Source organism: Schistocerca americana, chromosome 8 (genome assembly GCF_021461395.2).
Source record: "Schistocerca americana isolate TAMUIC-IGC-003095 chromosome 8, iqSchAmer2.1, whole genome shotgun sequence".
Classification (NCBI taxonomy): domain Eukaryota; kingdom Metazoa; phylum Arthropoda; class Insecta; order Orthoptera; family Acrididae; genus Schistocerca; species Schistocerca americana.
Window position 1 is genome coordinate 269,562,825 of NC_060126.1, and position 14,185 is coordinate 269,577,009.

At 39.9% G+C, this 14,185-nt stretch overlaps 1 protein-coding gene across 1 annotated transcript in view; it reads left to right on the top strand.

The window, feature by feature from the left end:
* LOC124545099 (poly [ADP-ribose] polymerase) overlaps positions 1–3,268 on the top strand; it is a 107,057-nt gene extending 103,789 nt beyond the window's left edge. Inside the window, exon 19 of the mRNA XM_047123911.1 lies at positions 2,142–3,268. Coding sequence (XP_046979867.1) covers positions 2,142–2,214 — 73 coding nt within the window. The 3' untranslated portion in view covers positions 2,215–3,268. The remainder of the gene's footprint in view (positions 1–2,141) is intronic.
* The last annotated feature ends 10,917 nt before the right edge of the window (positions 3,269–14,185 follow it).

The following is a 14,185-nucleotide window of genomic DNA, read 5'->3' on the forward strand; positions in this document are numbered from 1 at the left end:
AGAGTAAAAGTAGCTGAACTTAATTGGTTGAGCAGGTCAGTAATATGTTTCTTCCAGTTCAAGGTGTCATCAGGATGTCATTGCTCTTCAGGTACCATCATTACTTCAGATCCCTTTCTGTATGAGCCTCCAGGGTGGTGCTAAAAAGGTGAGCATATCAATGAGTTCTGTCTTTGGTGGCAGAGTTTGTTTGGCAGACACAGGAAGCTTGAGTGGAGGGCTGGTGAGTGTCACCCGTGTTCTGCAGTTATAATCTGTGGTCATAACTCATGTAACCACCCTGCAGTGTTGTCTTTCGTAGGATGGCAATCTCAGTGTAACTGGTGAAGTAATGAAGATGGTACAAACTTCTGCGAAAAAAAAAAAAAAAAAAAAAAAAAAAAAAAAAAAAAAGGCCTGAAAGTTGTGGTAACATGATGATGCTGTGGATTGCTATAAGAAGAAAAAGTAATTAGTGAGGACCATCTGAGGTACCTGGCACACCTTAGCTGTATTAGGCTTGTTCATGTATAAACGAACATGGCAGAGTTAAAATTCTTAACTGCCTGTGAGATGTCCTTGGATCTTGCATTATCAAGTAAAAACAAACCCAGTGGGCTGGTTGATAATAGTAGCATCTTACCTGACAAATTATTACAGGAGGGTAGCCCTCCTGAAGACGCTTTCACTAAAATATGAAGAGTTACAGGGATGAGACACAGTTGTCAAAGTGCATTTGTCATTGTAAGAAGAGATATTTGATAGTTGTTCCCATTCTATATATGCAAAGGACTTACTTGTATTAGAAATGAAGTCAATGAATGGGTTAAAAAATGGCAAGATGCCACAACTGGACAAATCATGTAACTTGGAAACACTTAAGATGAATAGTGAATCTCTCATTGCAGTTGAAAAGCTTAAAACTTTTGATGCTTTTAGCCACAGATTTATGTCATGTGAAGACAGAATAGGTGCAAAATCTGTTGTGTTATGGAAATAATGGTGGGATGAAGGATTTACCGAAGTATGAAACCTAATGTAAAGATGAATGGACCTTGAGAAGACTGCTGCCTACATTTTGATGTCCATTTTGCCAGTTGTAATCTTACCCTCCCACACATCACTATTAAAATTCTCTCTCTTTGCGCAAATTTTGTAAGCTCCAAGAGGCGTAAGATATACAAAAAAATAACTTTTTACTCATCATTTTCTGGTTGTTGTTGTCTATGGCTCAAAGTCTTGTCTAGTACATTCTTGCAGCTGAAATTTCAATTTTGTAGGTTCGTGATGACTAAATAACTGAAGAAGATTTGCTTGTATTGTTCTTGAATTTTATTCTTTGTCACATCTTTCAACATCACACCGTTTTTACGTTTTCCACATTAAAAAAAATTACATTGTTGGTGACAAACTTAGGTAAAGTCTACTTCCATCAGAGGCATGCTCACCACTACCTACATTCTGCAGTACATTATTCCAAAGAGTTTACAGATTTTCTTTACCAAAGAATAATCTTCACTATAGTATATCATTATTTTGTTAATCAATTTAGAATTTAATAATTAGCATTAGATTGTGCAATTAATAATATGAATTAAGTATGCCACAAATTTTGTAATTTCAAACATTTTTAAAAGAATATTTTTAATTCTTCCGATTGTCACACATTAATTTCTTTTTTATACATTTTAGCCTGAAATATACATCATATACAAAATCATATGAATTCTTTAAGTGAAACAGCTGAGATAACTTCAACCTATGCAAGAATCGATAGTATACATAGTATTGGTTATTTCTATATAAAAAAATGTGATGTTAGAGCAGGATGACTCATTATACAGTCTTTTCAGAATATGAACATTGGTTGTATACGCATTAGTCTGTCCATTTCTTCGAAACCCCCATAGTAATATATAGTGCCAGAAACTTGACCATACCAAATTCGCCTTACCAGTTAGTGCTACAAATAATGGTGGGAAGCTCATGTGCCAGGTGTAGAGTGCAAATGAAGGAAAGAAAATTCTTGAAAAACAATAACGTTGTAACACATTGATGCCAAAAAGTACTTAAAGCCATTTATCTCCTACCATTTGTAAGTCCTGTGTAGTATAGTAGATTGCAATTGCTGTTTATTATTTTCTTCCTTAACAACTTTTCAGATACATTGTATATGATGTTGGGCAAGTAAACATTCAGTATTTGATGAAAGTTAACTTCAAGTACAAGTTTTAAATTTCCTATTACTGCACCTAATAAAATATGTGATATACCTCCTATACGAAGGATGACGAATGGTATTGTTACTATTTTTATATGTACATCTTGTTATATTACTTTAGCACTTTTATATAGTTGTTCCATATGCTTAGTCCTCCAGTCTCAGTAATAGGCATTGGAACTGCAGCTATGTAAGAATATACAATTCATCATTTAAGACTGAATATAATGCCCGAGTCCTTTGCTGATTTTATACATGCAGTGTGGTTTCTCACACTTAATATTTGTTTGAATTTTACATGAAATGACTGAAAGTGTCACCTGATTTGCTGAAAATTAAAACAGCATGGAGCTCACTTTTCACATACACTTTTGAAGTTATGTATTCTAAAACGAGAGATTTATGTAAACATAAGATTACAGTGTCAGTGGTGTAGATGTAAAAGCAGTTTCAACAAAATTGTAAGATGTTTATCAGTTTTAAATCTGATGGAAAAGCTTCCTGTACACGCTGTTATTCTTGCACTTTGTTTGATGCAAACAATTTGTATGATGATATGATATCACAGATGTTTAAGATGTTTGATTCTGTGTAAAATATTGTGTGTTAAGTTTAAAAGCATTGATTGCTTATTGTCACGTGGTCTTATTAGAAATATTACTTTTCTGAAAATCAGAATATCCAGTATGGTGTAACTGTCATTTAAAACTACAGATTTTGGAATAATTTGTAAATGAATACTGGGTTTTTGACTATTCTGCCAAAAAGATTAAATAAATTAAGGATGCCAATGTTTTCTTTAAATTTTCTGTTAATATTGTCTTGGTTTGAGCAGTTAGATGAAAAACAGTTTTAGCCAAGTAAAATTTTCTGTACGCAATTTAATTCAGTAATTTATTAGATTTACATTATTTTAAAGGTATGTCACAGGCAAACAGATATGTATCAATATTTGATCCGCATGTGAAGAGGACTGATATTTTTGTAGCATTTTTACCTGAATGTTTTACAGTGTAATGTTCACCATCTGTGTAGTTAAAAACTGAATAAAGCAATTAAAAAAGTAAATTATGATAACAGAAAGTAAAGTTACTATCTGCAACAGTTTTTACCTCCCCTCCCATCCCTCCATATTTGCCACTTCTCAAGGTTGACACCTATGCTGTGGATACTGTCAAAATGGTAAACTCACTTTATAACTAAGTGGTTCATAGCAACATTTTCAATTTTGTTTATGTGCTTGAGCTTTTGACAATGCCTTCAAAGGTAATTAACACAGGAAAATGAGAGGGCAGAAAAACACACACACACACACACACACACACACACACACACACACACACACACACACACACGAGACAGCCAAACTGCAGTTTCATTATCGCGTGTGTGTGTGTGTGGGGGGGGGGGGGGGGGTGTCCTGTTCTGTTTTAGTTGTTAGCCAAGTTTTCAGTTGTTTATATATTTATATGCCAGTCAGTACCTACTGTGTATCAGGAATTGTTTACTTTCCTCCTTCCATTATTTGTATTTCACCCAGGACCTAAATTATCACACCATTTTAATAACTTATTTTTCTGGTAATCATTTGTCTACTGTTAACTTCCACAGCTGGGTATTTCATATTTATTCAAATACTCTGGGCTATTGTGCCATGGTCAAATTAACTCCATGGATAAATCCAGTGTTATGTCCCCGTCTGGAAGTTGTAGCGTTTGTGAATGTCCGATATCTCTCCAGGGGGTGCGGCTTTGTCGAAGGCACTTCATTTGCGGGGCAAGGAGGCTAATGAGCTCTGAAGAAGTTAGGGGCTATGCTGCGTAGCTGCTGACAGCGGTACCTAAGCCAGACTGGTTCCAGCAGAGGAGCCAGATAGCCTGCTCCCTCCAAATTGGGAGTTGAGTTCATGATTGACACCCTTGCCTTGTAAAAAAACCTATCATTATGAATTATTCCACAAGGAGTGTTATTCTGCCCTTTTGAAGATTAATAGCATCAGAGATCAGGAATATGGATATAAATTTGGAACACACAACCCATGTACACTCTTTGACATAAAACTTGACCGGCGGCCAGCCGCTGCGGAGGCTAAGTCCGCGCCGATCGCGACATGAGACAAATAAACTGGCCAACTCACTAATTCTCTAAATCCGGCTGTCTGCACAATCTGGCAACACTGTAGACTGCGGCACTTCCTGGAGGAAGGCTTGTCCCATATAAGAGAAACCATACACCGTTTACGCCCGTGGTATAGCGGCACCATGTGTTCTTTGTATCTATAATGTCTGTGTATCGAAACTAGCTGTCGCAAAAAAATGTTATAGCCTCTTCCAACTGAATGCTGAAGACGTGAATGTAATGGCAATGCAGATTCAATCTATTTCACTGTCTATCACACCGATAACAAACTTTTATCCAGTAGCCATTTTGCGGCAGATTTCTTGCAGTGTGTCCTCCTCTGGACGCCGCATGCGGCAAAGCTCCGGAGTCCATTTGCTGGCTACTGGCAGCGGCTGTGGCGACAGCAGCGGCGCTGCACTCCCCCGTTCTTTATTGAAAGCGCCTGCTACCGCTCATCGCTTTTGATAATTTAAAACGCTTTATTATTATTATTAAATGTTGCTCCATAGAAGATTTCTACGATTTCCATTCTCGCTCGAAAGCAACGCCCTGATTAGTAGATGGGTACTGTATTACATTAATCGGCAAGAGCTGTGTATGGTCCGAAATTTATTTTATAGACTTAGACGAAATTAAACCACCTCACTACATTCGATGAATTTATAAATGCTTCGTATCTCTTTCTTTTCCTTTCAAAGTTTGTGCAACTTTTGGCCAATATTCGGATGTTTTCGTCAAGCCAGAGTGAGCATCTGTGGTGTAAAGTGTATTATAGTTTTTGTTTCATTCCTTATGGTAAGTCTATGCGGTAAACTGTGTAAATACCTTCCAATGCATGCTCTGCAGCAGTGCAGGAACACTGCACACTTGGAGTTCCATGTATGGATTCATGAAGTATTTAACGTTAATCGGAAGTGATAGTTAAGGTCATCAGATTTAAGCCAGAAAAAGTTATCGATTTTGAGGTTTCATAGAATGGAAAGGAATTGCTAATGCCGGTGTCAGCAAACGTCTACAGTTAAATGCTATTGCAAAATTTAGAAGAGAGGAACTATATTTATCAACATATTCACTTCATAAACAACCTCCTGACATGTTAGACCCATATGACGAACAAAGCTCAAATTCGAATTGTTGACCGAAATTGCAAGGAGATTTATGTGTAAAGGAATTCTTCAGATTTAGCAGTTTGCAACTCCATTAGTTAAAATGGAAAATAAAACGTTGTGTTCAGCGGCCTTCACCAAGATTGGAACTGCCATTTCATATAGCACTAGCATCGCAACGCATAATGGAATCGCTGAGCTAACAACACACTGGCGACAACAGGCGGACCATAGTCATTGCGATATTGCCTGAGCCTCAAAACGCAACATTAAGCACACAAACAGGTGTTACTTATGTGAAGAATGCCGTTCTTGGAGTCCAGAAATTAAATATACTTCCTAAGTGTCTCATCTTACAGTGGATTATATCGTATGAGTCTTCGATGTGAAAAACGAATTCCAAGTGAATCTAGCGACGTAATGCCGGGCTACACCCGGAAGTAAATGCACTATCACGGTGTTGACAAATACTTGCTACGACGCTGCCAATTGTCAGCTCTCTTACGAGACAGATCTTTAGCGAAATGCTTGTCGTGATTGTCCGATACGGTTCATCAGAGGGGAGACGTGCGCACATTTGGTTTTTATGGGCGTTCTCCCCTGATAGTTTCTGACGTCGCCTTGTGGGCTATGTATACATTTGAGGCATTCAATTATCATTAATCCAGAATGAATTAAGTTTCAGCTTCCGGCGTGGAAGAAGGCTGTTGACGCCGACATATCATTACAACGCAGGGAAAGCAAAATGGATGTTTCAGTGTTTCTCATTCACCAAAAAGCATGTGAGATAATTTTCCGTAACGTTCATAATCATCTCGTACAGAATGTCATGATTACCACGAGAATGAAGAAATATGTTAGTATGGATGGAAGCAAGAAGAGAAGCAATCAACAAATATTCCATTCCACCGAGCGAGGTGGCGCAGTGGTTAGCACACTGGACTCCATTCGGGAGGACGACAGTTCAATCCCGTCTCCGGCCATCCTGATTTAGGTTTTCCGTGATTTCCCTAAATCGCTTCAGGCAAATACTGGGATGGTTCCTTTGATCGGGCATGGCCGATTTCCTTCCCCATCCTTCCCTCACCTGAGCTTGCGCTCCGTCTCCAAAGACCTCGTTGTCGACGGGACGTTAAACACTAATCTCCTCCTCCTTTTCGATTCCACATGGCATTCATTTCATTTGAGATATAAGAAGAGGTAATGCGGGATATTAATTTCGTTAACACGAAAGATATGCCGCACATATGGACAGTGAGGAAGTCTGTGTCTTCATAAGTTTCGTCCTTGAAATGTGTATGCTCTATTATATACTAAGTAGCCTGATCATTGTTTCCGTGATGTTATCCTCTTGTTTGGCTCCTAAACGATGAACAGATTCCATATGCATGTCTCTGCATTAAAGTAGTTGTTCGAACCCTTCCTGAGTTATTTTTTGTGTATTTGCTTGGAATTCATGATGCAGACCGCTGTGCTTCCCCCCTCCCGCCCCCTCGAGGGTTAGGTCTCTAAACTAAACCACTTTTTATCCACTGGCATAATTTATTCAGACAGTATCAGTACAAGACATCAGTCAAAGCCTTCCATTTGCAGATGCAAATTCCCGGTCATGGTCTGAAATTAGCAGCTCTCTGCTACTGTGGCATAGTCTGTACTACATTTATGATTTCACAGCACCAGTTTATCTGGTAACACTGTTAAATCAACAGGAGTAGTTGCAGAGTCGTGCCAGCGTAACTGACCTCCTATTCACATCTTCACGTATCTCACTTCTCCTGAAGCGTTGATCACGAGATGCCGAAGTAAATGAGTGTACCCTGCATGACGTAAATTCATTATTCCCTTCTTTCATAGCCACTCTCAATGTGCATCGATACCAAATATGAATGTGAAAACTCTTGCGAGTGAGAGAATGACAATAATAAGCGTAACAAGAACAAGCAAGTAATGAATGAAGGTTATTGCAACCTAAAGCCGTTCACCCTAGTGTGCTTTCTGTCAGGAAATATCGTCCTCGGAAAGTGGACAGGATAGTTTTCTCTTCCTTTGAAATTGTGAGATAGCCGCATCAGATCAGCACGTTTCCAAGATGGTACGCAGTTGTTCACGAGATTTGTTTCTCGTAAATCATTTTCTTTATTCCTCCTTTACATTCAATTTTGATATCAGCTGACAACTGCCTGCATTGTCTTGATTAAAAATTATATGACAAAGAAACAAATTATTTTCATGTTTAATATTCCGTAGTCTCATGCAAATATGTGAACTGGGTTACGATTTACAGATTTTATGATCTTAGTCATAACAGGAACACTGCATACACGAATTGTTCTTGAGCAAAGAGCATTACATAAAGATATGTACTCGTGATGGTATTTAGTTCTCACTAATATGAAGGGATGGCTTATTTCACTAACATTCATGAAATCAGCTGTTTATCTGAACTAGGCATTTACTTCGAGTGCGGGCCGCGTTGACACAAGGTGTGAACAGGCGACGTCAGCGGCCGCGGTCTCCTTCAGTAAATGCAACACATTGAGCGAACGAGCAGGTGTAAAGGCCGTAGCGAATATCTCGCTATAAAACAGATTTCTTTCTTCTATATATCTTTGTCAGTGGAAAGATAGAAAAAAGAATTGTATAGTGAAGGCTAGCAATCGTTTTGTATAAGCGAAGCAGATTAGCTTTACAACCATGCAACAGAGTCCAACAGTTCAACAGACTGCTGCACTGTATTGAACAACTTACACCCCACCTCATCATTACCAAAGCATAGGAGGATGGCATATTCTGAAATAAGTGCTACCTGACACCTTAAACTATATTCTGATCCCCGTCCCAGCACACTCTCCTTGTCAATGTAGGTTTTTGTCAACAGCTATCAGCAAAGGATTTTTCAATGTGGAATACTCCGAATAATTTATAAACCTGTAGCTTAGACTAAACAGCCAATGCAGTTGTCGAATTTTTTCACAGTATTGGTCAGAAGTATTTCATTTCTAAGTTAATGGATGATCATTTCTTTACAGGACCATAGCCCGTTTCATAATAGCAGAGCCGTCCAGAACCGGTTCCAAGGTCAGTAGAAAATAAAACTTCTTCCTTTCGTGCCAAAATCGCCAGACCTCAACCCCACTGAAAATATGTGGTTCAAAAATGGCTCTGAGCACTATGGGGCTTAACATCTGAGGTCATCAATCCCCTAGAGCTTAGAAGTACTTAAACCTAACTAACCTATGGACATCACAAACATCCATGCCCGAGGCAGGATTCGAACCTGCGACCGTAGCGGTCACGCGGTTCCAGACTTAAGCGCCTAGAACCGCTGGGCTTAGACGGCCGGCGGAAATATGTGGGCGGAGGTTACGAGGTCGTTACCACCTGGGTCAAGGAATTCAGAAACTCTGTGGGAAAATATAGAGAATACATGGTGGAAGATAAACGATCATCACAATCTCTCGATGACTGAAAGAAAAATAAAACCCAAAGCTGTTGCGGGGTCCTAAAGTGTTCCGGAAACCTACTAATGCTAAATAGTCCATGTGTATTCCCATTAAATGTGTCACTGCGTGATTATTACACATAACAACTACTAATCAAATTCTTTACTCAAAGAAATAAACAAACAAATGTATGCGCAATGGATAAATGTTTAATTTTGTAGTATTAACTGCAAATTTGGTACACTGTTAATCACCCGACTGTGTTTAAAGAAAATACGTAAGTAACAGGAATCGCAACTGGGCCTGCATAATAACTCCTCCGTTCTGTAAGTTATTTCTTTTCATTCTGTCTTACTTTCATTCTCTCAAAACATAATAACGGTATTATCAGTAACATACAGGATAAAATGTCCTAACAGCTGATATTGTAACAGCACATATAAAGATATTTTACTTGCTATGGTTTCTCACCCACGGGAAGGAATGGAGGATAGCCCACAATGCTTGATTCATAACGTCACAGCAACACACTATCACTCTTATTCCCATTGGGCAAAGCAATGATCGTATCTCCACGCAGACCAGTACTAGAAAAATTCTAACTTCTTCAATCACACCTCTCATTTATTGACGTGCCTCGATGTTAACTAAGTCTCACGTGGCTGGAAAGTTCACGCGGTCGCGATTCCGAAATTTATGTTCCCCTCATATTCGTGTGCGGCACGTTATTTCAACTGAAAAAAATGCCCTCCACAAGTTACCTAGACTGATTTTCTAATTATAAGTCGGCACCATTAAATAATATAGCATCCAAAGCCTCCCCTCCAAAAGATACATAAAACACGCACACAGAACTTTTCACAGTACTTACAGTTCGTGTATAGCGTGGATAGCACGGCAACACGAATTACTATTACGCTGTTTCCCCTTTTCTTTAATTCAGGAAAGCTATCTCAGTGATTCGCTCGTATCTTTCAAATCCCATTGTTCTAAAAATCAACTTCACACGTAAATTTCTACTGACTCATTCCACAAAAGGTGACTTCTTATTCTTTCATATTAAATTAGCAACCTTGCCTTTATCCATGAATTTCAGAAACTTGTCAAATTACAAATTAAAACACACACAAGCAACAAATGACTTCTTTGAAAACTAATTCTTTCAGATCAAAATTAAGAGCATCATTAATTTAAATTGACCATTACTAAAAAGAATTATGGTAAATCAACACATTCCTACTTATAAACTAATGGTTCCTAGCAGTCAGTCATCCACTCTTCATCATTTTCTTCATCAGCCCCATGTGGTGAGTGGCAGGACTTTTAGACTATAATAGCTGGTCACATGTATCCTATTTGTGTCGCACCTGCTTTACAATTGAATTCTACCACTTAACTGTTCACCGAATTACTCAATCGAAATATCAATTTCCGCTAACTTTCAAGTTATTCTTCGCGGTCGCGACATAGTATTCTCACATTTGCCTATTTTTTACCTGTCTATAAACAAATTGGTTCCCTCAAAAATATTATATTAAATTAAATATACTCTGAAAGAGAATGTTACCACGTAAGGTGGAACATTAGAGCCTTAAATAACTCATTTCCTTTCCCTTTGCGGAGAGCATTTTGCTCCGGCACTTCCTCAGCCGATCCGGCTGCTTGAGTCATCCCCAGGCAAGTGCCTTTCTCTTACCATGCTACCGCTCTCCCCCTGCCTGCGGCGAGGGTGGTGTGCACCCTGGACAATCAAGGCTCCAGAATTTCAAGCATTTGAAACTCCCGGCTGTCTTCTTCCCAGCACACAATGAAATCTGCCCGCGCTTTTCTACTCAGTGACCTTAACGTAAGAATACAGACAAACCTAGCCCCCTTCTCTCCAATGTCAGACAGATCTTTATCTCATAAAACTCTGTCACTCCATATTTATACATTATTGCCTTCCCATGATTCTAATAATTTCGTTTCAATATTCACTCCCATTCTATCCACAATGCATACTATTTACCTTCCTCTCAACCCAATCGTGAACTATTTAGGATAATGTAAGTGGAAAAATTGGGTTTTCATACATTATACCAAAATAATAAACTCATCTAGTTTCTCTGATCAGTTTCCTAAACACAGCAGGTTGGTTCAATAAAAATCAACAGCTCAGATCGAGCGTCTGATTACAGATACCTGACGTAGGAAGATATTCTAGCAATTACATGTGGATAGTAATTCCCGTGCGAATAGGCTGATATTTATGAAGTACAGCGCCTTTGGGCTATCAGGAAGTAAATTCGGAGGAATGTGGCCCAATTCAGGGCGCTGCGTTGACGGTGCCCACGCTCGATATGATGAGCCTTCTGCTCTTACTGTTATTTTGTTTCTTTCGTTCTGAGGTGTAACACGAAATAAAGTTCTCATCCGCTAAATGATTTTCGCTTCTATTCGAAAAGCTTCTTGAGTAGTCCCGCAGTGAACATTACCTAGAGATGATACTTGTAGTTCTTTAAGCAAAGGCATATGTCTAAGGATAACGAACTGTAGTCGAAGTTAAACCAGATGATAATGAAGCAATTAGGTTATGACATGTGACAGCAAGAGTGGTAGCCATTGTTTGCTATGTGGAAAGCAAGAAACCTGAGGCCTTCAATAGTAAAATGTATGTAAAATTCAATAACAAGAAATCCTTTTTGATGGGGTAAGGATGCTAATATGATATACAGGGTGAGTCATCTAACGTTACCGCTGGATATATTTCGTAAACCACATCAAATACTGACGAACCGATTCCACATACCGAACGTGAGGAGAGGGGCTAGTGTAATTGTTTAATACAAACCATACAAAAATGCACGGAAGTATGTTTTTTAACACAAACCTACGTTTTTTAAGTGGAACCACGTTAGTTTTGTTAGCACATCTGAACATATAAACAAATACGTAATCAGTGCCGTTTGTTGCATTGTAAAATGTTAATTACATCCGGAGATATTGTAACCTAAAGCTGACGCTTGAAACCTCCGACGTTCAGTTGCGTGTTGTAACAAACACGGGCCACCGTCGGCGAGCAGCATCTGCAGGGACATGTTTACGGTGAGGACCGTGTTTACGAGTGTGGCTGTAGTGCACTGTTGTGGTTTGGTCTAGCTGTCGCAATGTCCGCATGTAGCGCATGCTGCTATTGTTATTCTGCATTCGTCTCTGCACGCAGACCAACTGTAGTACACCGTGTCACCAGACATCTGTGATAGTGTAGTGTTGTAAGAACTGTGACCATGGTGTATTCGAACTCTGAAAAGGCGGAGATGATACTCATCTATGGCGAGTGTCGACGAAATGCAGCTGAAGCCTGCAGGGTGTATGCAGAACGGTACCCGGGCAGAGAGCATCCAACGTGCCGCACATTGCAAAACATCTACCGCCAACTGTATGCAATAGGTATGGTCGTAGCACGCAAACGGGTCCGTAACAAGCCCGTCACAGGAGAAGCGGGTGCAGTTGGTGTGTTAGCTGCTGTTGCCATGAACCCACACATGAGTACACGTGACATTGCGAGAGCTGGTGGACTGAGTCAAAGTAGTGTCATGCGCATACTGCATCGTCACCGCTTTCACCCGTTTCATGTGTCGCTACATCAGCAATTACATGGTGATGACTTTAATCATCGAGTGCAATTCTGTCAATGGGCATTAACAGAGAATGCGTTGCAGTTCTACCTGTTTACCGATGAAGCGGGTTTCACAAACCACGGGGCAGTGAATCTACGGAACATGCATTACTGGTCCGTGGACAACCTTCGCTGGCTCAGACAGGTAGAGCGACAGCGACCGTGGACTGTAAATGTATGGTGCGGAATCATTGGCGACCACCTCATTGGTCCTCACTTCATTGCAGGAGCCCAAACAGCTGCAACATACATCACGTTTCTACAGAATGATCTGCCAACGTTGCTCGAAAATGTCCCACTGGAAACGCGTCGACGTATGTGGTATCAGCATGATGGTGCACCTGCACATTCCGCAATTAACACTAGGCCAACCCTTGACAGGATGTTCGACAGGCGTTTCATAGGACGTGGAGGACGCATAAATTGGCCAGCCCATTCTCCTGATCTTACACCTCTGGACTTCTTTCTGTGGGGTACGTTAAAGGAGAATGTGTACTGTGATGTGCCTACAACCACAGATGATATGAAACAACGTATTGTGGCAGCCTGCGGCGACATTACACCAGATGTACTGCGGCGTGTACGACATTCATTACGCCAGAGATTGCAATTGTGTGCAGCAAATGATGGCCACCACATTGAACATCCATTGGCCTGACATGTCGGGACACACTCTATTCCAATCCGTAATTGAAAACGGAAACCACGTGTGTACGTGTACCTCACCCCTCATGGTAATGTACATGTGCGTCAGTGAAAAAGACCAATAAAAAGGTGTTAGCATGTGGACGTAATGTGCTGTTCCAATCTCTTCTGTACCTAAGGTCCATCACCGTTCCCTTTGGATCCCTACGTAATTCGGTGCTCTCCGATACACACGATCGAACAGCGGAAGAGTGGTACTCAAGCGTCAACTTTAGGTTACAATATCTCCGGATGTAATTAACATTTTACAATGCAACAAACGGCACTGATTACGTATTTGTTTATATGTTCAGATGTGCTAACAAAACTAACTGGGTTCCATTTAAAAAAACGTAGGTTTGTGTTAAAAAAAATACTTCCGTGCATTTTTTTATGGTTTGTATTAACCAGTTACACTAGCCCCTCTTCTCACGTTCGGTCTGTGGAATCGATTCGTCAGTATTTGATGTGGTTTACGAAATATATTCAGCGGTAATTTTAGGTGACACCCTGTATACCTGACGCTCAGGAAACCTTATCTGGAAGTATATGACAGGCACATTGCCACACCACATATCTAAAATTTGTAGAGCAGACACTCTCGCGATAGACTGGATGTCTGGATCCTATCATGAAATATTTAGCCTACGAAAACACGCTCTTCTTGCTGTCAGCGTGGTCCAGACTGCAACGTTGTAGGAATCCTTTGGCAACCCTGTTGGCATAACAATGATTTGCAGCTGTGGGACTGATTTATCCTGCTAAATTCGCCTGACATTTTCTTGTCATCTGTATGAAATACTGTGAATATTCCCTCTGATGATATCTTATTGAGTTGGTATTATTTTGTGAGTACAAGGTCATTTCATACAGGATCTATCCCTTGCCTCATCCTTCACGTTGTGAGTTATCAGTTATCTACTGCAGCCGCGATTATGGCAATGAGACAGTTTATGCAGGAATTCCTTGACAT